This window comes from Lagopus muta, chromosome 1, assembly GCF_023343835.1.
Source record: "Lagopus muta isolate bLagMut1 chromosome 1, bLagMut1 primary, whole genome shotgun sequence".
Lineage (NCBI taxonomy): Eukaryota > Metazoa > Chordata > Aves > Galliformes > Phasianidae > Lagopus > Lagopus muta.
In genome coordinates, this window is record NC_064433.1 from 29,874,701 (window position 1) to 29,899,597 (window position 24,897).

The following is a 24,897-nucleotide window of genomic DNA, read 5'->3' on the forward strand; positions in this document are numbered from 1 at the left end:
TCTTTGAAGGACTTAGGTCGTCCTATAATGATTATCCAGTCACATACTGAGCTTCAGTCCCTCCCTCCTGACCAGCTTTGTCGCCTCATGAAATCTTGGAAGAGCCTTTCCTAATTGAATGGCTACCGCCCTTGCCCTGCCTCCAGCTGCCCTATGTCTCACATGCTTCTTGTTGCCCGGCTACTCCATTGCCCCCATGGATCACCCAGCTGCCCACCCAGCCATGCTGGCAGCTGAAGGCATCTCCCACAGGTCCCTCTGTGACAAGGTCTTCCTGCTCCTTGTCTCTGCCCAGCATCTGGCTTATTTCAAAGCTGATTTTCAAACAGCTTGTTCTCTACTCTTACCATACCTCTAGATAAGACTAGGGTGGGCTTTTATCTCATGGTCTGGAGCACAGCCACCTTCTGAGCCTGCAAAGTATCTAGGGCACTGTTTAATCTCCTGCTCTTCCTTAGCCATCAGATCTGACTTCAGGAAGACCACAGGCTCCCTTCATGTGCCTTCCTATCTTGGCTAGTTTTGGCTAGTTTTACCCTCTTGTTTTGGAAATCACCAGAGCACCTCTGCAACCACGGTTTCCTCTTGTGAAAGCAGAGTGATAATATGTACAGATCTTGAAGAACAAAAATATCCTTACTCCTTGCATCCAATTGCTCCTAGATCATTCTTGTAAATGTCTCTGTGAAGGGTAACCTTGATTTTCATTCAGAATCATGATGCTCTGCTCCACAAACGCTCTGGTATGGCTGCTATGATGATAGGCACCTTGCCAAAGATGGTGGACATGGCACATGGAAGGTTAGAGGTTCCTACCAGCTCATACTTGAATGTCATGATGTTATTTCATCTCACGGCATTGGTGACAGGCAATGGTTTTGGCAGAACCAGTGCACTGGTGACTCCCATGTTATCAAAGAGGGTGGTGCCTGGCCAGCACTCCAACCTTGTCACTTCATTTTGATCTTCCAAGGAATACTGACCTCCACTGTTACTGAATCCCCTGTACAGAACAATGCAGCATACAGCAAAAACTACCTTTCTAATGTAATTGCATGTCTTGTTGGCAATATCTGTTGTGAAGACATTAGTTGCACCAGGGAAAAATACATTTTTCTTCAGGGAGATGCAAAGGATCACAGAGCCTTGGATGAAGCAGCAGAGGTAGTCAACATCAGTCCTAGCTTCTACCACCAAGAGAGCCTGCATGGGGAGAATGAGTGGAAAGGCAAAGCACAGTGAACTATTGCTGCTGGACACATGATGTTCCCCAAAAACAGCATGCCCAAACTTGTGAAGAAACATCTGAAGCTCCTCATACCTCCACCAGGCCCTGCCTTTAACCCAGACAACAGTCTTCCTCACTACACCACAAGTGGCATGGCTGAATTATCACAGTGTTCTTGTGCATCTGTTGAAAGAATGCACCCATGCACATGTACACATTTTCACCTGTATTTATCACCCAAATTTAGAGAAAAGCAAAAAATATATATTTGGAATAACCGTGTTTTACTTGTTCTACTTGTCCTGATGACTGATCATCCCTGTTTAGGTAGACTTAGGTTTAAATAAATAAATAAATAAATAGGACATCCTATTTGATGAAGATTGCCCAAAACTTAGACTTTAAAGCAAGAATTTCCATTCTGGATCTCAAAGTCCTCCTTGCATATCATTCATTATTGAGTTCTTACAATGCTCTTTGTACAATGTATGTAAAAAACATCTTTGTATATGGGCCTAAGCCCCAGGACAACAATAGCAAAACATATTAAAGGTGTAGTTTTAATGTTAAAAGAAGAAAAACTGAGTGCTGAAAGTTAGTGAACACTCAGTAGTGGGCATGTAAAGCACAGGATCAGAACAGTCCCCAGCTCAGATAGATGGTTCCCCTTATCTTGTCTTTTGCACGTCCCATGTGCTCACCACTGATTCCTTGCAAGAGTAAATATCTCAACTCTTTAGCTAAGACAGTACTGTGTCTGCAGCAAATCCCTTGCATGAAACAGGAGATGCAGCCAGCTTTGCTGGTGAATGTGGAGGGAACCTCTGGAGGAAAGCTGAAGTGGAAATCAAAGGTGTGGATCCCAGAATCCAGGCAGCTGTCTGAAAACCAAGCAATATGCTCTTGTCAGAAACCTCTTAAACATTTAGGATGTTTGTACCTTCCAGAAACCTTGACATTTCTTCCAGAAATCAAGGTGATGTTACCTTACCTCACCTTACCAGCTGGTATTTCACACTGTGAAATTTTATGAGTGAACTGGGCGCTGCCTCTGCAGGTTAGCTGCTGGATGTTTGGGCAAAGCAGACTTGAGAACTGCTCATCTGCTCATCCTGACTCACAGTCATGAACCTACAGCTTCTAGCTAATCGTTTAGAATCAAAATAGACTGACATGGACTCTTAACTGCAAAAAGCAGTAATGGTCTTCTAGAGAGTGAAATTATGTCTTAACTCCCATTTTTCTTTTATTTTTGTCTGCAGCACATGGCAATGTGATCCGAACCTTGTGTTTCACCTTTGTGAAAGACTCACTCACAATAGAAATTATTGGACACCTTCCTTGCCCAACTATGAGACAGGAATATTACAATCCATTCCTTCTAAAGTCTTTGCATCTGTGCCACTCCATCTTAATGAAATTCAGCTTTGTATAGGTCCCGCTGACTTTAAAGCAAGGCTGTCCCACCTATGTAAGCATATGTTTAGCCTCTTTTGACCTGATAAGAGGAGCTCTTGACTCTGCTTATCCAAAACTTCACTTCAACATGCATAGGTGCTGTCAGTTTTATTGTCCAGATGAACACTTTTGTTCTTCCTAACAGCTTGTGCCAAAATTTCACTTTGAACAATAGTAGTAGGGAATCAGAGACTGCTAGAGTTTTGTCCTATTTCTGCATCTTTTTGCAATGAATTCAACAATGTCTTATGTTTTAATAATCTAAACTGGATATTTTTGCTGGCAAAAGAGTCTGGGTATTGTTTCCTAATGGGAAGGGGTTTTTTTTTGCCACGTGGCATAACAGCTCTTTCAATCGATCAGTTGTAACTCAAAAGGAAAAAAAATGCCTAAAGAACAATTTGAAATGGAGGAAACTGAAATTCAACTTCTTAGATAGATGCAATATAACAAATTCCTGATAGTTTGTAGGAACCTGATATTCCAATATCTCTGAATTCCCCTGGGAAGTGAAAGTATGCTCCCCTTCCCCTAGCTACCCATGTCTGGTAGGCATGAACCCCATTGCACAGGAGAAACCATCCATGTGGGCTCCAAAGCTTATTCCCCTGAAACCACATGAGTGTTACAACTTTCCTGACAGCTGTAGAGACGGGAAAGACTCCCAAGAGCCAACTCCTGGGGGCACCCAGAGACATTATGCATCTTGGTCTTCAGCAAAACTTGGAAATTTCAGTCACACTGTGACTGTGTTTACTGAAGAGAAGACAATGGCTGTGGCTGTGGGCTAAGTGTGAGTGTGCTACTGGTACGAATGACCAGAGGGACACTTTCCTATGAAGGGCAGAAGAGATTTCCTGAGGTGAGACCATGTAAAGCTTTGCTTAAAGAGCTTCAAACTGTTTGCTGAGCTCCTGGCTCCTGTTTGCTCTCACTCAGGGATTCTGTTGGTGCTGAGCCTTGGTAGCACCAAAACGCCTTTTTCTTTTCTGGATCTAATTATCCTAGCAGTGTTACCAGTCAGATTTGACAGTCACCAGTAGTCAGTTCTTAAGCAGTCACTATCTCACAATGAGACTATACTGAGTTCCAGGAAATGGTGATGAGGTTTACCAAGGTTAAAAGGATATATGTCAGTATGCATCAGAAGCCATGTACATGCAATTCTTACACAGACATCAGCTGTGACCCGAGGTGGATATGTGGTAAGATCAAATACCAGGCAGTAACATGCTATGAAGACCATATTAGCAGCTGAGTGTCAAAAGCTGACACATGCAGGAATCTGTTCAAACATACATTCCTTCTCTGCCAACATCAATGGGGAGCACAGAGTATTCAGGGTAAGAAGAGTCAGGTCTGTATCTTCTTTCATGTTTTCAAATGGCTTCCTTGGACTTGTTAGAGCACTTCTGTAGAGATGCAATCAGTGCTGGGAAAAGGAGCAGAAAGACTCAGCTACAGTAGGAATAATCTGTTATTAAACTGCACTGCTTTGGCAAATTATGGTGGATGTGAGTGCTCAGCTCTTCTGATATAAGGAACATGAATACAGGTGACAAAATGTGGATTTAAGAGTATATTTAAGTAACCCTTATTTCAACTTCAGCTGAGGAAATACAGAACTGAGACGCATTACAGGTACTTGTTCTTCTAATAGCAAAAATGATTTTTCCTACACTTAGTCACTTTCTGTCTTTCCTGTCAGGGCTGTAACATCTGGTAGCCCATAGCAAGAGCCAGCATACTGCAGGAGGTCAAGGCTAAGAGTCAAAGGCATGTGTAAGGGGAAAATGATCTGTAGTGTGAAGTAGAGCCTTCAGGTCTGAAAGGAAATGAAGCCTGATCACTGCAGGTCATAGCTCAAATAAACAGCTTCAGAGCAGTCTAACTTCATTTCTAAACTATTCCAGTGCAATGAACTTTTAGCCAATTATCTGTTGACTAAATCCTCAGGACTCCCAATAGACCTGAAGAAAGAGAGGCTGAGAAGAGGAAACGCTCCTCCTAGGAGGCTTCCATTTACTGTAGATATCTCCTGAAATAAGACACTTGTCTGCAAAGAAGACTGTCTTTGGTGGTCATTACATCCCACTGACTTAACTCTATTTAATAAACATGTACTGTTTAATCATTAGCTCTGCATTTACACGTGTGCATGTTACAGTGTATGACACCTAAGGGGTGCCCTGCTGCGGGCATGCCTCTTGGAGCAGGAGAGCTGGACAGGACCTCCAGAGGTCTCTTCCAACCTAAGTCATTCTGTGTTTCACACTTGTTTTCAGTGTATGTCTGATTGTTTCTTGCTTCTCAGTAAGGATACAGCAATAACACTAAAAGAGCCTTCCCTACATTTGCAAATATAACACATTTATACTCAATTTATATATTCTGGCACATGAAAAGTAAGCATTTCAGATGAGCAAAGAGTGCTTCAGTGACGTCCTTGTGACTAAAGATTTCATACCTGCAGCTAGACAGTGTGCAATGGCTGTCTGTGCAACAAATGTTCACAGCTACCAGAAGTGTGCTGAGGGCACTTCTGATACTTTCAGATGCTACTTTCCATACTAGAATATTTCTATTCATTTCTAAGCACCAGTAGCCATATGACATAGTGAAAAGGAGAATGCCATGGGATAGAAGCAACAAGTATTGGTGATACAGTAGATAAATTGTAATTCAAGATTGATATTGCAAACGTAAGTGGTGGCCAGAGGACGGCAGCAATTGCTAGTGAGATCTGAATACAGCAGAACAGGTGAGCAGCCACTACACCATCCTTCTGAGCAGTTTGGCTGAGGCAAACAACTCTTGTTCACCTAAACAGGATGCTTGGCAAGTTCTTATTGTAGTGTGGGAGCCCTTGCTGAGTATGGCTAAAGGCAAGGGACTGAGGTGAATCTCAATCCTGAAAATCTCTTTGTCACATGAGAGTAATTCCAGGCAACTGGAGCTGCTGCCAACACATTCCCTGCAAAAACATCATCAACAAAAAATAACAACAATAACAACAACATAAAACACTGTCTGGCTCACTAGTGTAGTCCTCAGGTTCTGTTGGACACTTGGAACAAATGAGTGCAGAATGCTCCAGCCTGCATTGATTTGGGAAGGGAAAAAAAGAATGCAGGGAGAATGGAGGGTTCTTCAGCCAGGGGAGCAGGGATGAACACAACCAGAGCAAGTGGCGGGGATCACTTCCACTGCTGATGCCAACAGACAGATGTCTGAGCCACCAACAAGCTGTGAGCCAAGAGAAAGCATTGGCACCTGCTCCGCAGAACCTGATTCCAGGGGCAGTGCTCTCAGCTGCAAGCTGAGGATCTGGGCACACAATGAGAAATACTGAGTATTAGCTGGTCAAGACAGCAAACAGTTTAGGAAACAAGGCACAGCAGAACTTTGAACTTTAATCCTATTCTCCTACATGCCAACCACTCACTTGCTCCAGTGCAGTCAGGATTCTCCTTCATAGTCCCTGTCCCTGTCTCCTGCAGTGTTTTCATTTTTGTTGTTATTGCTTTCCTGTTTTTCCTTTTTTGAAGGAAAAAGTATTGATGACTGCAGACTGTTGTTCTCAGTTCTTGGCTGCTGCATCTTGTTCTGTGAGTTTCTCCTTGTGTTGCTCTGTTAAAAAATAAACTCTTTGGGAGAGGAATTGTTCAGCATCCTGGGTTGTAGTGAGAAGGAACAGCTTTTCAATGGGTTACAGAATTACCAATAACATAAATATCCTTTTTTCTTGCTAACACTTGGTAATTTTCAGCAGTCACGCATCATGAACAACCTGCATGGTTATAGGTAGAAAAAATAACTTACAGCTACTTGCATGAGTCAAGATATATCATCAAGTAAAAAATTATTATCCATGATAATTTATGAATCAAATGCTAAACTTCCATGGTTTTGTGCTCAGGCACTGATTTATGCATTACAAAAATATCTTACAGCTATGATCTCCATACTACCATTATACCAAACCAATATTTCATCTCAATCTGTATATCCCCTGAGAATTTTAAATACAATCTGAACCTGCTATCAGTCAGTAAAGGAGGAAGAATTGCTTTTAACTCATAATTTGTTCTCCTTCCTTAACTCTATTTTCTGTCTTGAAGTAAGACCAGCTAAAAGTTGTGTAAATGTTGTTTCTTCACATCAAATGACCTCTCTACAAAATGATCTTTAAATTCCCTTTCCAGAAGAACAGCATAGCTCTTTTAACAAAAGCACCTTTAACAAATGCAAACTTCAACAGGTACAATAGAGAACATTATATTCTCTCAGCTTATGTTGATGCGTGGTGTCATTGATTTTGAGCTTTCAACTGGTATCAGCCAAAATAGAACCTTTTGTCTGAATCTGCTGCACTTCAGAAATCACAAATGGAAAGGAAAAATATATCAGTGCCTCAATACATTTAATTTTTTCAAACTGAAGCCACAGCTCCCTTTCATTCATTTAACAAACTTTCTGCAGGCCCATTATCCTTCATATGTTTATACAGACTTCAGGAAGAACTGTGTCATTATTTCCTCCTGGTTTTGTTTCTCTGAGACTCACATGGACATAGCCATAAGTTTGAGCTACCTCCTAGTTTTATGGAAGACCAAGTCCTTTAGCTTTTAGTGCTGTATTTGTGAACCTAATGAGGTTGTGTTTGCGTCAGGGCAATTCCAGATATGAATATAGACTGGGAGAAATCACTGATAAGGAGTTGTATTTCTCACATAAAGGATAGTTGAGAGCACTGGGCTTATTTAGCCAGGAAAAGAGAAGGCTCCAGGGAGACCTCATTGTAGCCTTCCAGTACTTAAAGAGAGCTTATAAATAGGAGACCTATTTTTTGCACAGTCTGATAGTGATAGGACAACAGGAAATGGTTTTAAACTATGAGGGCTGCTCTGAAAATAATGCCTCCTATTTTATTATATCATTGAACACCACCAGAGGCAGATGCTGGTGGTATGGAAGTAGAGGTTGAACCTTCCCACCACTATTCATTCCATGTTGTTGTCATATGACAGATGGCAGCAGAGGGGCAGTCTGACAGAATGGAGTCTGACATGGAAGTGCAGATGAAGTAAAGGTGTGTCAGTGAATACTCCACGTGGAAAAAAATGGCACTCACTGAAATTCATCAACACTTCCTGAATGTTTACAGAGACCTACTTGCGGATGTGAGCACAGTGAGGCAGTGGGTGGTGTGTTCCTGTAGTGGAGACAGCAATGTGAAATACAAAACATTCATCTCTGACCAAAATGCACAGCTAATGGTTGTGACTGAAGAATAGAGTTTTGTAGATGAGAATTTTCTCTATCAAATAGTGTTATTGTATCTGGTTTAGTTTCCGTAAGAATGAATAGAAGGCATTACTTTCGGAATTATATACATAAAAAAGGGGAGATTTTGATTGTACATTAGGAGGAAGTATTTTACTCAGAGTGGTGAGGCACTGGCACAGGCTGCACAAAAACGTGGATGCCCCATCTCTGAAGGGACATTCCTGGCCCACTGTCACTCTGGTTCCCCAGAGATCCTGAGGCCTGAACGAATTTGATGTGACAAAGCAAAAAGGAGACCAAGGTTAAGCTTTAGGGTTCAGTGTTGAACTAGGACTGGCTTGAACTTTAAAAGGATTAAATACGAAAACGTAGCACATATCTTGTTAGTATTCCACTGCTCTCTACCTGCATATGAAGGGTCTGCATTTACACACAAATTCCCTTTGTGAGTTGAGCTGCCTCTAGCTCTCCTCGTGGTGACATGTGGAAAATGGAATACCTGCATTTTAATTTTAAATTTCTTGAATTACTGGGGAAATAGGTCCTACTGAAAGCCAAGTACTTTGGATGCACTAAATGCTATATGCTATTGCTTTCTTGAAGCCAACTTCACCACCATGTTATAGGCAGTGATATAGCTATGAAAATGACTCTTCATAAACTCAGCCCTTTTAATACAGAGGTTTTACTAGAAAGCATGAATCAAACAAATTAATTCAGTGTCTTTTCGCCAAGAGGTGTCTCTCTCTGGGAAAAAAATAATGTGCAATAAACACTGTAAGTGGGATGGCCAACCAGAGCTAAATGGATAATTCTTATTTGGCATTCCTATATAATGAATTATTCACTTGGCAATCACAAGTTTTAATTATGTTTTAATAATCTTTTTTTCTGGATGCGATTGTGATATATTGTGCATATAAATAGGCAATCAATGCTTTCACTAATAATGTTTTCAATTTTATTAGTGAGTGAATTGCAAAAAGTAACTTTTTTTCATCTATCTTGTAACTTTGAAGTTATTTTATTTGTACTGATATTGGCATTAAAAATTATCTGTTATTTTAACATCTTCTAGGGTATTCACAGCGCTGATACCATTTCTACTGTCAGTTGATTTTCAACCAACTTGTTCTGCAACAGATACAAAGAGCTGTTTTATACAGTCATACAGGAAAACTAATTTCTCCAAAGGGTATGAAAGTGTAGTTGCCAGCTTTCTGTAAGCCAAACACCTTTTTTTTGTGAGGATCAGCATAAGTCAGACTGACTGTAAATTTAGAACTCCTCCTTTATTCTCTGGCTATTCTCCACATTTAGTGAGCACAATCAAAAGTAAGAACCACTTTAAGAATTTATAACTCTACTTGGCAGGTTTGGAGATGGAGGACTGAAAGAAATGCAGCAGAGCCAGCATGAGTTTAAAGCTTTACTGTGATAGATCTTACCCACAGAAAGTACTGCAAAGCTGTCAATAGCTGCTTGTAAACAGTAGAACTTGAAGTAGGGAAAACATGTTTTTTCCCTGTCAGAATTGCACAAAGCTGTGGCTGAAGCCTTCAACTGGCCTATCTATCTGGCTGATGTGAGAAATAAGATATTGATTTTTCTTATAGCAAACAATCAGAAAGTTTGAGAAGCCACAAAGCTAGCAAGCAACACTGTTTATTATGCTCAAAGTAAAGATGTTGGAAAACTTCCACTATCACATATCTTTCTATTTACCAAATGCAACCTAATTCTGTTATTGACCAAAGAAATATAGAACAATGACTGCTAGAGTTGCTTCTGGTGGGAACCAACACAGCTAGAAACTGGCTTACGTACTGTAGTTTTCCATGTTACAAATAATATGTTCACTGAAAGAAAATAATTTCTTTTTAAAAAATAAACTCTGGATTTGCACTTTTTTCAGAATCACTCTATTAAATTAGAACTCTTTTCATCCAGTATACTTCAAATTATCAATCTAAGAACCCAGAATGATCTCTTATCCAGAAAAGCGTACAGAAATTGAAATCTTGATGGAAAAATTCTAATTAAGAAACTACGAGATAAAGTCAAGAGTGCAGGTAAGAACTTGTGAGAAATGAAAAACACGGTATACAACATAACATCTCTAATTCTTTCCGCTCAAAATCTACATGAGTCAAAGAGAAGTCTGAAGATTTAGAAACATCAGTGGGAATGAGAAAGACATAACCTGCCTACAGTATTTGGCCTCAATAGAAAGTTTGCATTATTTTGTCCCTGCTAGAGAGACCTAGTATTTCAAGACTTTCTTACTAAATCAGAGAGCCCAGAGAGCAGCAGTGTCCACTAGGAGATCTTCCAATGAGGGACCAGCACTCATATTGCAAGCATCTGTTCCTCTGACCAATGTTACTTCAGATAGCCTCTCAGCTTCTCTTCATTTAAATAAGTAAGTGTATAAACTGTTCTGTTCCAATTGTGGGTGCACTAGCAGTGAGATGGTCATCGCACCAGAAGCACTACCCACAGGAGATGTGCACGCCCAGGTGAAGCTGCCCACCCCAGCCCTGCAAGCTGTGAAAAGCTTTGTTAGGAATGCTGAGGAAAACATGGTTGTGCTGCTGACAAGCATCTCCTCGAATCTTTCAAAGCAAGAATTCAAATGTGGGAACTGCCCCTGTGGCACCCTGATAGATCAGTCTTATTTTCAGACAAGCTGAGGTCTGTGTATTGAGGCATCTCACAGGGGAAATGACCAGGACCCTAACTTACAACTCAATACTGGGGTCTGTGTCAACCTGTGCCTTTTGGTGTTGAACACTACAGCTTCAGCTTTGGTCCATGACCCATAATGGTACAAAGGACTCCCCGTCCCCAGATTGCCCTGGGAATTTTCACCCAACCCAGCAACAATTCACAGGTGTGCACTGGAGCTTAAGGGGCCCCTCCTTTGCTGGACTTCAGGACTGGATTTTCTCTTTTATGGAGGCAACCTCTCCTGCTGAGCCAAGGAGGAGTCAGGGCTTTCCTAGGATAAGGGAAGATAGAGCTGCTCCATTTTTTACCCAAAATACAGGGTCTATATCTGTGAATACTCCTTCCACTATGTTTTTCTGTTCAGGAGAGTACAATGTTTAGCTACAATCTATTCTGTCCTGGAAAACTTAGCAGAGGCTTAGCGATATCTTTGTCCTTATGAAACATTTCCATTTTGCTTCAAATATTCATTTTATCAGTATGAAATTCTGGCTGATTTTCAGTGCTGTTTCTTGCTAATACAGTTTATTACAACTGAAATCTAATGAGAGCTCTTTTCTGCAGACTCCCCTGTGGCAGGTAGCCACCGTAACTGTATGAGATCAGACTGAACCTCCCTCTAAGCCAACAGTCACCCGAACATCATCTAGTTGATGTCAGTGCCAGTGTGGAGATGGTAAGGAGCGTTAGGTTACTTGACAAAGACAGTCCCCACGCACATACACAGAACACCACAGATGGGGGATATGAGCTGCTTGGCCTAACCAAAACCTGTGCAGTCATGCCCACAACTGATGAGCACTGCCTGTCCCAGCTTCTCACCAAACTTCACTTCCAGTTATGTCCCTGGGTGCAGGGCTATCTGGCCTGTGTTCGTGTGTAGGGGCTGAGTTCTGGAGTTGGCTGGGATGAGGGATCCAGTCTGTTTGTTTCAGATGTGAGCATATGTTTGTGTGTGTGTCTCAGCTGTATATCCAAGCAGTATATTAAAAAACATATCAGGACAATGTGGTTTCAAATGAACACTTCAGTATGAAGTTCCCATAACCTTTGACCCAATGAAGGCATGCCAGGAAGTTTTCTTGCTGTTTATGGAGCTTGTATTCCCCAATCTGATGTTGCCCGCTGCTACTGATTTGTGATGCCGACTTTTTTCTTCTTTTAGCCTTTAGATTCTAGCCTAGGAGCATATTTGTTCAACTAGGTTTGGGGTCATAAATAATTGAAATGCACTAAGAAATGGTAGTTTTGGCTGGCTGATTTATATAGTGAAGAGAGCAAAGCGGTTACGACCTTCTGGCTCTAACTTTGACAAGCATATAATTGGGAGACAAGAAAGAGGCTCAAAAGCATGCCAGTACACGGAAAACCAGCCACTTTTGCTTATGAAGACATGATAGTGTAAATTGCCTCTCCTGCATGCAATGTCTAATCTGTTTATTCATTTTTTAACAATCCTACTGGCTTTTCCACATTGCTGGATATTCCTTGATGTCTTGTTTGGTTTTGTTAGATTTTTGTTCAGAGAATATGACAGTAACACAAGCACGAGTGAAATCATTGTGTGTACAGTGCCAGAAACCTCCCAAGAACGCACAGGGAAGGAGCAGGGAAAAGGAAAAAAGAATAGGAAAAATGCCCAGGCTGAGCTTTTGGTTCAATTTCTCTTCCATTAGTGACCCTTAAAGAGAGACAAAGATCTCTCCACACTGAATTTGATCACTACCACTGAAGTAGAGGAAATTCCTTTGGTTGTATTCCTGGTCATTAGGACGTCTGGGTGAATTCGTGCTCTCTGTGGGGTTCACTCGTTCTAATTCTTCCATGTTAGTGAAAATTAGTTGTGATCAGAAAGGAAGGGTCAACTTCCTTACCTGTCACCTGTCACCTAAATCTACTGTTAACTAACTCTGGGAAGGAATCTACTGAGGTAATCAAGCCACTAGGATGCCACCGGCTCTGAACATCTGTGCTGATGTAATGCTTTCCACTACTTTATTATTTATGGAGACAAATTTAGCTCTAGTTTAAAATACATTGTTGTTTTTTGGGGGGGGAAAATAAACAAAAAACAAAACAAAAACAACACAGTGCATTAAGCATGAATTGTATGGAATTTTTTTGTCCTGCTACATCTTGATGCATACTATCAAATGCACTTTTTATCAGTCCTTGCAGCCCTTACACTCAATTTTTTATTAATGCTTCCCTTGTAATTCTATATTTGTTTCCAGAGTAGATGGAGAATAAAATGGGAGTTCTCCAGTGACTAATATGACATTTTTGAGTTCTCATGGATGTTAACAAAAGACTGCGCACTCCAGTGAATAAAAGCTATTTACTGTGTTAAAAATGACACTGAAATTGCATCCCATGTGGATCTTTTTTATTATTATTAAAGTTGTTCATTAAATGCTTGTTATTTCCGGCAAAGCAATATTTTCAAAAAGATTAAGCGGTTCATAAATGAACAGGATAAGTTCATGATCAACTGTCATTCTGTAGTTTGATTATTTATGTCTGTGTGAGCAGTGCTGATGGCCTCTTGTCATTGGGCCCTCGGTCTGTAGTGATCAGCTTTCTAAGCCTCTAACCAAGGAAGATGTGAACACCCAAACCATAGGGCTTGGGGGACACTTCTTCCCACCCACCTCATATCTCAAAGCCACTGGATGTCCAGGAATCCATGAGTCCTGGGCAAAAAGAGACCGAGATGTACGTGCTCAAGGCTATGGCACCTTGAGGCAGATGGTTGGTTTGGTGGTGGGGAAGAGGTGGTGGCCAGGCTGAGGAAGAAACATCCTGAGCTCTGCCAGGCATTTCACTGCTGTGGCAGTGGGGTGGCATTGACATTTACCAATTCTTCTCACAATGAAGGAAAGAGCCGGGCTCAAACCCACAGAAAGCAAGACATGACTTACACTTCAGGGTCACCTAGAAGGACACTGAAATATGCCACTGTGATACAGCTTGGCTGAGTATGGCTTTTATTTAGACAAGTAACTCCATCTTGTCCTAAGAAATCTTTGAAATAAAGCTTTTACATCATTTATTCCACTTCTCTGGATAATTACAATGTTGAAGAAAATAGTTCAGCAACAAAAATTCCCAAGTTCTGTTCATTTTTTTTCAGGTTGAACATTTTCTGACACCTACCTTGTGGATTCAGGCCATGACAAATAACATTATTTAAGCACAGCCTTTGGTTTGACTTACAATGTCACCATCCCACATAAAAAAGTGTTGCCAGTTATAAGAACACACATTATTCAAAAATCTTCTATATGTGTTTTCATTAAATACATTGAAAAAAATATTTAGTGCTTTAATGGGAATATATATATCACTGTAACATAGGCCAGTTATGAAAGAAATATAGATTTGAATTATTGTTACTGTGCAGAAGGTAAAAGTGATTGAAAAAATTATTTATACATATTCAGAGTTAAAAGGTAGTTTTGTCCCAGAATTATTATAAATGAGCTTTCCACTGCTTCAGAGTAGAGGTGTTGTTTTTTGTTTTTTATTTTTTGTTTTCTTTTTTTTTTTTCCTTCTGGATTTGAAGCTATTATTGTGACCAGAAAGAAGGGAGGGAAATTATACAGTCATACAAATAGGATCAAAATTTGTTCCATTTGAACTTTAGCCTATGAACTAAATAAGATACGGATTAGCTCAGGCTACAGATCTGAGCAGACATAGGAAATGTCAGCAATGTTAATGAGCGAGCAGACATTTATCAGGGAGCTGCTGTGAAAGTAATCTTCTTGCTGAGCCATTGAAGATAGGCAACCAGGTTGCACACGTAATTGGGGGCACCATGCGCACAATGAGGCGGAACAGACCTCCCTTTTCACAGAGGCAGTGCTACAGTCACATATATGCAAGTCATTCTGTTTCTTTGTGTGCGTAATTTTGTGCATGGCTGCCCCTAACCGTGCAGTGTTTGAGGGGCTGCACTGTATCAAATGGATCCTTTCATCTACAACACCTAAAGGGACGCAGCTAGAGCATTCTTGACGCTACCAACACCCAGCTCCCTCACAGGACCAAAATAGCTTCAAAACAGATTTGGCTTTATTCTTTGTGCCTCAGACAAACAAAATAGACCAACTATAGTCAGTGTCATTTTCAGTTTGTGTATATTTTTAGCTTCTTTGAACATCATCCCTGGGGAGAAAGGGATGGGAGGAAGACCGTGTTTGAATCATGCCAGATAGGATGTGTAAGGGCTCAAAGGCCCTGCAAAACAAAGAAACAAACAAACAGCATGGGCTTATCTAAGGTTAATAGGAATCCTTCATTTAACATGTACATAAATATTTTAGGGCCTGGGTCCCTCCACGAGGCAAAATCTCTGCTGACTTTCCTGGGATTCATTTACATCACAGCTGAGAGGAGGTGACAGCATCCATCAGCTGCTCCTCCATCACAGCTGGTCCCATGCTCAGGTGTGCTCCATCAGCCATGCCATGTGCTTAAAACTCAGAGCCAGATATCCCTCAGTCCAGAACACTCCTTCATCCTGAAGTTTTCCTTTAATGACTGATCTATATCTGCTCTGTTCAGTGGCTGCCTTGTCAGGATTTTCAGGTACAGCATTTAGCAAATACACTGTAAATTCACATCTATGTTTTCCTCTGATCTTGATCTTGCTAAACTCAGAGAGAAAATTTATTACCTAATTCACTTGAAACCAGTCTGTCTATTTTGTTTTGTACATGAAAAGCATCTTGGTTACAGTGAAAGCTGTGCTTCTCTGTATTGTGATTAATGTCCATGTGTCTGTTTTGAGTCACACCATGCAGAAAATGGCTGCAGTTGACCTTGTATTGATTGATCGTTCAGAAATACTTGTAAAATGCATCAATGCAAAGATGCTGGAATGCAATAAAGCACAGAAAATATTTCAAATGCATAATAAAACACAATTTTAGCTTCACCCTTAAGTGCACTGTGCCAAATTCAGCTCTCTGTAGGAAGAGAGGTAGGTCTGCTGCTGCTGACCAGGTGTACCTGAGGATGTAAGAGATGGTAAGAGATGAACCGGGGAGAACTTCCATCCTTTACTTGATGCTGTAAAATATTATTCTGTTAAGATCAGTGTCTCAAAGCTTACTGGGGACACAGATGAACTTGTTCAAGTCCAGTCCCCCCCACCCCGAAGGGAGGTTGTGATGAGGGGTTTGGCCTCTTCTTCCAGGCAACAAACAGGACCCAAGGAAATGGCCACAAGTTGTACCAGGGGAGGTTCAGGTTAGACATAAGGAAGAACTTTTCTCTCAGAGTGGTCAGGCACTGGAATGGCTGCCCAGGGAGGTGGTGGAGTCGCCGTCCCTGGCAGTGTTCAAGAGGCATCTGGATGAGGAGCTGAGAGATGCGGTTTAGTGCTTATGGTAGCAGTGGTAATGGGAGGACGGTTGGACTAGATGATCTTGCAGGTCCTTTCCAACCTTGAGATTCTATTTTATGTATGAATCTTAAATTCTAACATCTGAAAAATGCTAAATGCAACAGGTGAGAAACTGTGTGCTATTAACCACTAGGAAGTTATTCAAATACATGGAGCATACAAAAATGATTTGAAAGATGCATGAATGGTGAAAACATGCTGCAGGAGAAATAAAAAGATCGCTCAAACTGGCTTTATGAAAGTCTGGGTATCTGTAGCTTTGCTGAAAATTGATGAAGCATTTCAAAGTTTGGTGTGATTGAGGGATTTAGATCTGCAGGAATGAGGGTGCAAATTGACCTTTTGAGATGCAGGTTTTAGAAGTAGTTTCTGTCTGGCTTGTTGAATTTTTGGTGGTGGTTTGTTTCTGTCTGATTTTTGCTGTTGTGGTTTTTTTGGGTTTTCTTTTGGGGGGGGGGGGGGGGGGGGAAAGAACTTTGATTTCCTATAATACTCATTCAGAAGGAAAGAAAGACCAAAGATAATTAGGATTTCAGCAGCAACTTTCTCAGTCTGGCTCAAGTCCCAAAGCAATAGAAAATACAGATGAGTTTGAACTGGCAGAATTAGGGCTAAAGTAAGAATTTGTCCAAACTCAGTGATGTTAATCATACAGTTACCAGTAAGCACAAGAAATGTACAGTGGAAATGTCTATTTTGGGCTTTGTAAAAGGATGATTAACACTGGCTGAAACCTTTAAAGCAACCCAACCAATCTCCATCACAAGAAGTGATGAATTCAATGTAAGAAAGTTTGAAAGCGTAACAAAATGAAACAATCTGTCATGGGAGCCGTCAGTACTGTGCTGAGGCAGGCCAGCTCTGAAAGTGATCTGCCAGGAGTTCACCTCTGTGCCCACAGATGAGAAGAGGGAACAGCGTATAATTTTCTGAATAAAACAGCAAGCAGGGTGCAATGTAGTTACACAACCCAGTCTGCTGCCTTTTCCCCACCGTTTGCAGCCAAAAGAAGGCAACCCAATAGCTGTGTGGTGAAGGAGTTAATTTGCTGTGAGAAGGGTGTCAGAGGCAGAGCTCTTGCTGCTGGGGCCAGAGGGCAGGAGCTGCCTGTGGCAGCCAGGATGGGTTCAGGTGTGGCCTGCCTTTCTGCTGAGCTGGGCTGCTTCTGGGGGGATCACGAGCTCTGTGGGTTCCAGCTGTTTATCCTTTGAAGGAAGCATTGGCTGAGCAGCCTCTCAAGTTTACCAAGTGGAGAAACTGAATTATTTCTTCTTCTCCTGCTGTGTTTTTCACAAGAGCATCAGAGAGCATCAGACATAATAATTACCCAGAGGAAACTTAAAATGGCAAAAGCGGGCTAATTAAAAAAGGATCATTTAAGCTGCAGATACATTACCCCTTCACATTGCTACTGGCAATGTCTATAAGGCCATATTCTCATAGTGTCTGCTTTAGATAAGCTTGAAAGTCAGTTTGTCAGCTGCCTGATCAGGCAAGGCAGGGGCAGAGGGTTCCTGCCCCAGTGCAGGCACTGACAGCCAAGTGTTGTCCATAGGACTTGCAACGAAACTGGGATTTCTTGCCTTGTGTGTCTTCAAGAGGAGTCAGTGTGAGCGTGGATGAAATGCTGCTCCTGGCTCTGGGGCCAGTGCCCACAGCTGCCCCGAGGAGGACAGGAGGCACCCACTGCAACCAGGACCAACTGTGGGAGAAAACTGGACGTTGTGATTGCTCTAAATATTTTTGTTTTCATTTTTATCAAAGTAGTCAAGAAGATAAACAGGAAAGGGCTTTGACATGCTAAGACAGATGAGATATTCAAAAGCAGCATCAGCTGCAGACTTTCTCATAATAATGCAGCCATCCAAAAAGCTACATCCTTTTTTTTTTTTTTTTTTTTTTTTTTTTTATCATGTCAGTGGTCATTAAGAGCAGGTATTTGTGATTTTACTGGTTGTTTTCTGTTTTGTTCCTCACCCCAATGAATGAAGTTGCATTCCCTCCCCACCATGAAATTGCACTTGAGTCAGTACATTGTTTCTGCTGTTCTGTTTGGATGGATGTTCTAGCTGTGCTGATGCACTTCTGCTTATTTTGGTTTTTAATGTGACTTAGTCCTAAAATAAGTCCTTAAAAATTTTCTTTTACAATTCCAAGCAATGGTGTTGATACTTAAATGACATCTGAGGAAATGTACTTCAAGTCTAAAATAGTAAAATGAGATTACTGATAAAAACTGATTTTAAGATGAAGAACAGTAATTGAGTTTGGCTCTTTTATGGATGAAAAATTATGTGATCAATAGATTCTTACAGTTTGAAGTAATTAAAGTTTCACATTAGAGACGCAATCTATGAACAGATGAGTAGAATGAAGGGTGAAAATCTGTTATATTAAATAATGTCTCTTTGGCATTTTCCAGACTGCAAACTGGCAGTAAGAAAATACTGATTAGTGTAGATCTAGATGTGTAAGTGATGTTAACAACCGATAATTTAAATATATACATAAATGTTGTTTTTTTAATTAGAATGACAATTGTGAAAACAAACAAACAAAAGAAAGAAAAAACTCAAAAGTGAAATATTGACATACTAATGACTATTCACATGGACAGGAGTTTGCAGCATGGTCTTTTTCCTTGCAGGCCCTCTCTAAATCTCTTCTTAGTGAGAAACCCAGCTATGCTCTTTGTCTTTCCTCCTAGGGCAGAGATTTGGCCACCACACTAAAGCAACAAGAAATTTTACATTTTTAATTAGTAGTTAAAATAGCAACAGAGGAGCTTGCTGAGGTTGTGAACATGTGGAACATGGTGGTGCTGCTGCTCTGGTTCAGGCAGAAGATGCAGCTGCAGTGGGACCTCCCTGGGCCCACAGTGGGACCACAGTGGAACAGCCGTTTCTCCACAAGCTGTGCACTCAGCAGATGCCAAAGCTGCTCAAGTCTTCCTACTTACTTCCTATTCATATTTCTCTGAAACATTTCCTTAAATATGTGGCAAAAGCTATCTGGTGACTTTGAGCTTAAATTATTAACTGGTCTGGGGACAAGTTAAACTGCATTTGCCTGTAAGTTAGTCTCACCATTAAAAAATAACTAGCTGAACTAAAGCTACTGCTATTTTTGTCTGAGAAAAGGAGGGAGGCCATGCAAGCTGAGTGCTGCGCTGAGTGCATGCAAGCTGAGTGATGCACAGGGACTCCTGCACTTCAAAGAAGACCCACAAGTTCAGTCTGTCCAGAGCATCCTGCACTGGAACACACACACCAACCACCCACTCCAGGTGAGACTCCTCCTGGGCATGGACAGGGCTCAGGAGCTGCCCCATCCACCTCTATATCTGAAGCTTTTGCTGCTGTGTCTACTTTGTGAAAAGCCTATGCTGGTACTGACTGTGGGCAGCTATACAGTGCTCCCCACCTAAATATCCACTTCTTCATTCCTTAGAAAGAAGCAGTGCATTTCAACTGTGGCTAAACGACCATATTCCACCAGTTGGGCTGGAAAAGTTGGATTATAGAGCAAAGGCATGCTGATAAGGAGGCTTGAGGCAGCCAGACCTCTGTTCTTTCCCCAGCCAGTTTTTGAGTGCTAGAATTGGCAGCAGCACAGCTAGTTCCCTTTTCTACAGCTTACCAACACTGCTGCTTTTTGTCATCCTGTTTCACCCCAGCACTGAATTCAGCATTGTAACTGAAGACATTTCTGCCTTTGTATCTGTAAGTCAATTAACTTAGGCCAATTACTCTGCAGAGAGGTGACAATTCCTTTATGGAAGTTATTGAATTCTACTACAGCAAACAGTGTATCAATAATGAAAGGCCACTAAAAGAACACAATGTACTTGCATTGTTCAGAAATACAGAAATAGAATATATATTTTTTATGGACTGTATTATCTGGTGGACATTTAGGCCTTCAAATTAGACATAAATTTTTAATAATACATAGATTTATTTTTCAAATAAAATGAAAAACATGCTACTAATTTGTGGCTTGACTGAACAGAATGGAGATAAGGAAGGGGGAGGGTGAAAGTGGATGACAGCGAAGGTCACCAAGATGTCTCATTGGACTTTGTTGACCTTTAGAACTCCCAACTGATTAGTAACCTTGAACACTGATAAATTAGACAATATTCACACACCCCATTTCCATTTTTCATTCAGCAGAGATTTCCAGCTTTGTTCAGCAAGGTAACTTCTGCTCTTCACATACACGTGGCACTGTCTCTCCAAGGTTTAGTTATTATGTTATGTTTCAATCCTTGGCTTTTAAGCCTGTTTCTTTTTGTATTGCACTGCGCTTCATAAACCTGCAATAGCACAAAGTTCTCAGATCACGGTAGACAACAAAAGGAGAGAGATGTTTATTTTCCATCTATCCATATTTTTAGTTTTGAATAAATGCTGGGATTAAGTACTGGTTTTCCGGTACTCCACTTCCAGGGAGTGACTCATATCTGTTACAAATCTAAATTCGGTGTCAGGGGATGCACCAAACCAAAGCAAGGGCAGGCACACTTGCCTCACCCATAGCTTACCTTTCCCTACACCCAAAATAGTGATGCTCACAGCTGTGACTGCCCTTCCTTCTGCCCACTCCACTGGTTTCAGTCAGTGCTTTCTGCACCATGCAGCAGTGCGTGAGGATTTTGTGCTTGAAAAATGTTCAGTCTTCTTTGTATCTTTCAAAATCATAAGTCTGGTTTTCATGTATTCCCTGCACCTATCTTTTTCTCTTTCTTTAATGAAAGTGAACTACAATTTCTAAACAGTAGCGCTGTCTGTTAAACCTTTTTTCAGAAACAGGTGTGCAGCTGCCACTGAAATCAACTGGAAATGTACCTCTGTGGCTGAGGACAAAACATGACCTCTGAGCAATTGCTAGCAGGCAAGAAAACACTGCACAGAAAGCAGCCTCCTTTTCAAGGAGCTTAAGAAACATTGATTGCAGCTTGCCAGGAACTGGACAAAACAGTAAATCCCTTGACTACCTGTTATTTATGGACAGAGTGAGGAAAAAGGTTTGTTTGATTGGAATAATCTTCATAGTTTTAATGATCCAGTGTAAGCTGTCAACAAGATTTTGCGGGATTTCTTCAGATTTTTAGTGTCTTTGCTTTGTTTGTGCTGTTTGCATCCAAAGGCCTAGGATTTCCTGTATCCCCCTGCTTCAGAAATGTGCAGTAATTGATAGACACCTGGGCTCAAGGAGATAATAGCATCACAGAATGATCTGAGTTGGAAGGGACTCTTAAAGGTCACCTTGTCCAACTCCCTACAACGAACAGATACATGGTACATGAAGTTGCATGGCATTCCTTTCATCTTCTGTATATGAAACACTACATGGTAGCATTTGCTGGAAGGAAAATACTACAGTTTTGTTAAAAACAAGTTCATAGATTTCCCTCATAATCTCTTGTTATGTGAGGGAAGTTTAGCCTGTGACAACTGAGAAGGTAAGAGAGATGCTAAAGACAAGGAATGCACGTTGAAAAGAATGTGACTACTAAAGCACTGTTTAAAGGGATGGTGCCATTTGGGGCAGTTTCCTCCTCTTCTGTTTTGTTTTCACTTTTTGTGATGAATTCCTTATGTATTCAGCCTTTTCAGTCCTTAATTTCTAACCACTGCTTTATTCTTTATAAATAAATAAATAAGTCTCTTCCAGAATAAAATGGCTTTGGTCATGCAGCCTCTTTTATTTATTGTCCCAATAGTGCAGTAATGAAAATAGAGCTTGCATATTGAAGTGATCCCCATGCATTAAGATACTTTACACGAACAACTGAAACAGCTGTGGAGCTTATGGAGAAACAAACCTGCCTAGGGCAGCTGGAGAGATCAAGAATCTAGAGAGCATCCCTTTTGTCTGAACACAGATGTAAGTCACACAGAAATGGTCTGTACCCACTCTGGGTGGCAGCATCTCACTGGCATGTAGAGTCAGATCTTTGGGCGCATAAATTGTTCTGTTCAATCCATTGACTCACACGCATGAAGTTAATAAGATAAGAAATGACAGGCATAGGGTTGTGCTGGGCAAAAACTCCCACATGCTCCTTTCTAATGCCAGTATTCTTCTCTATGTGGAGGAACAGTAGAATTGCCCAGCTGCCCAGGCATGATAACAAAGGATTAAAAACAACGACACACATGAAAAAAAATGATACCCTTGAAAAAGAAAGAGGACACAAACAGAAACTTAAGGTAAGAGAAATATTTATTTAAATTTGCACAATAACGAGCTTATACTGAACAAATTCAATCAAGAAATAATAGTAAGTGCAGTAAAACAAGGAAATATTGATGACTTTTCCCATCAGAAAACATTAAGAAGCCATGCCTGTGCATTACAGTTTTTGTTTCTAGTTTTTTTTTTTTTCAGTGTTTTTTATTTGTTTATTTTTTGTTTGTTTTTACAACAGCTTGTATCTTTTTGTTTTCAGCACATATACTGTACATATCACATCTTAGCTGCTATGTTCTCCTGAAGGCTTCATCCTTTTACTCAAACATCTGCTATACTCTGCAGTGAACATTCAAACACATTTGTGAAGAACCAATTATGCTTAGGTAAAAATCTCTGCATCTGGGCAAGTGTTGGACTCTCAAAGCTTTGGAAGACCCTGTAAGAGCTCCTGGTTGACTTTGAATCCTGACATCACTATAGGTAGCATTGCAATATGTCACTTTATACTCACCTAATATCCTGCATAATGAAGTCAGACAGATAGCCAGAAAATTTGGGTCTGACCTCATTCAGAGGTTTACACATTTGAGCTTGTCTTGAGTCCCATATATTTCATTCTGATTAAAAATTCTGAGTTCATCACATTTCTGCACTTTAGATGGACAAGAACAATTCAATTTTAGTTTTAATTTTGTACAATTTTTGGTCTAATGGTCTTTTGTGACAGAAAATTCTTTAACCAGAAACTGCTTGTGAGAGATGGTTGTTGGTGTCACAGTTCCTGAAGGCACTGTGGATCCACTGAGCAACAGACGTGGCCGTTCTAAAGGAAGAACAAAGAGAATTGGAACATTTAGCATCTTGTACAAGCTCAGTCAATTTAAGTCTCAGCCATTTGAAAACTCATATCAGATTTTAAGGTATAGTGTAAAGTACAGATGAATACAAATTTTGAATATATTCATGAAATTCTTGTTGTGTCCTTCTGATGTCTAAGGGATAGGCTACGATAATTCTTTTAATTGCTTGGTTTCCTATGGCCTACATCCCAAAGCTACAAAAGTCAAGCTCAAAGGAGTGAGAATCAGCAGAAGAAACACTCCTCCCATAAAGGTATCAGGCATTTGCCCAAGTAACAAAGCTGTTGAACAAGGCAGGGCAGCTGGGAGTTATTTAGATTAGACAGAAGGGACTCTGGGTTTTATTTAGCATTGAATGTTTCAATTTGATTCTTCCTGGCTGCAACACCAGCAAATATTAATCCATGCCGTTTTTCCTGATAGCCTGGACATTTCTCTAAAAATATTTGAAATTAAGGGTACCTATTACCTATGGACATGATTAAGCTATGACGATTTTTTTCCTACTTTTCAGCTACTTTCTTCAATTGAGTCTTACAGTGCAAATAAAATTCGTATTATTTTTAAATTGGTACAAATATATTTAGTTAATATATTTAAACTGCCAGGAATAACTAAAGACGAAGGTCTGAATCATTTGAATATTTTCTTTCCCCTGTTACAGAAGGTTAGACAATCCTAATGTTCACCTTCTTGTGATTTGAAATGGTTTTGTGGCTAATTCTGCTTTAGCTGATGCCAAGCTTTTTGAATTCTTAAAGGATTTGTGTAACCCTATTTTGCTATAGCTTGGTTAGAGAGGCTTAGCCTCGCGCTTTGACCTTCAGTGTGATTCTCTGCAAGAAAGAATGAGGAGACACAGGGCAAACAAGAGAACTATAAAATTGGGTATAGCATTAACCTGATCTGGAGGAGAGAGGTTCTTGTGTGCAAAACTACAATACGAAGATGCTACCACTACAAACAGATAGTGAATTTCAAAAAGACAATTGCTCAGAAGAGAGGGGGCCAAAGTGCTACATCTTCATTGTTAAGCAGATTCTCGTCCAAGCTGTTTTTAAATCTAAGGGTCTGGCAGAGTATATGTTAACATCTTCTACATATTCACAATGCAGCAATATATTTTATTAGACTATCTATGTGTTTACATGGAATAGAAATTAGTCCATGCTTAAAAATTCAGTCTTTGCTGAGACTCAGAGTAAAGGGCAGAGGGGAGCAACACACTGTTGGCCACCTCTAGAAATGGTATGTTATTTCTGCATTGTCACTGATTAGTGCTACAACAAGAACACATTTCCTTGCACTTAATCTTAACTGTTTTACATAAGAATCATGCATAATATTTTGTTTTACAGATAGGGAAAATGAGGTGCAAAAACCTCAGAAAGCCACCCAAGCCAAGCTGCTAGGTCACTTTTTTTTTCTTTCTAAAAATTCAATTTTTTCCCTAAATTTCATTCCTCCAAAAGTATCTCCTAGCACTGGAATTGCTATATTGCACCAGCTGCAGTTCTCACTAATATGGGTTTGTGCACATAAGCCTGTTTCGACATCCTCTGAGCAGCATCTGGCTTTCTAACCATTAGCCACTGTCAGATCACAGCACTTTCTCCCAACCACCCACCCGTTCTGACATTAAGACAAATGCCCAAATGTTCTCACACTTAGCACATACTACTACCATAGTAAAAGAACCACGTCCCAACAATAGCAA

General features: G+C 40.5%; 2 protein-coding genes and 1 long non-coding RNA gene across 3 annotated transcripts in view; 1 reads left to right on the forward strand and 2 right to left on the reverse strand.

Annotated features, from left to right (window-relative positions):
* Nucleotides 1-714: 714 nt before the first annotated feature.
* Nucleotides 715-6,162, reverse strand: ARRDC5 (arrestin domain containing 5). The gene is made up of 4 exons (XM_048933937.1): nucleotides 6,132-6,162; nucleotides 1,981-2,109; nucleotides 1,039-1,145; nucleotides 715-825 (listed from the first exon to the last, which is right to left on the reverse strand). The coding sequence occupies exons 1-4, from the start codon at nucleotides 6,160-6,162 to the stop codon at nucleotides 715-717; spliced, it is 378 nt and encodes a 125-aa protein (XP_048789894.1).
* Nucleotides 6,163-15,186: 9,024 nt separating this feature from the next.
* On the forward strand, nucleotides 15,187-21,840 carry LOC125692561 (uncharacterized). The gene is made up of 3 exons (XR_007376745.1): nucleotides 15,187-15,299; nucleotides 19,260-19,405; nucleotides 20,928-21,840. It is a non-coding gene; the product is annotated as an uncharacterized LOC125692561 (long non-coding RNA).
* A 632-nt stretch (nucleotides 21,841-22,472) lies between these two features.
* NELL2 (neural EGFL like 2) overlaps nucleotides 22,473-24,897 on the reverse strand; it is a 143,371-nt gene continuing 140,946 nt past the window's right edge. Inside the window, exon 20 of the mRNA XM_048943209.1 lies at nucleotides 22,473-23,143. Coding sequence (XP_048799166.1) covers nucleotides 23,093-23,143 — 51 coding nt within the window. The 3' untranslated portion in view covers nucleotides 22,473-23,092. The remainder of the gene's footprint in view (nucleotides 23,144-24,897) is intronic.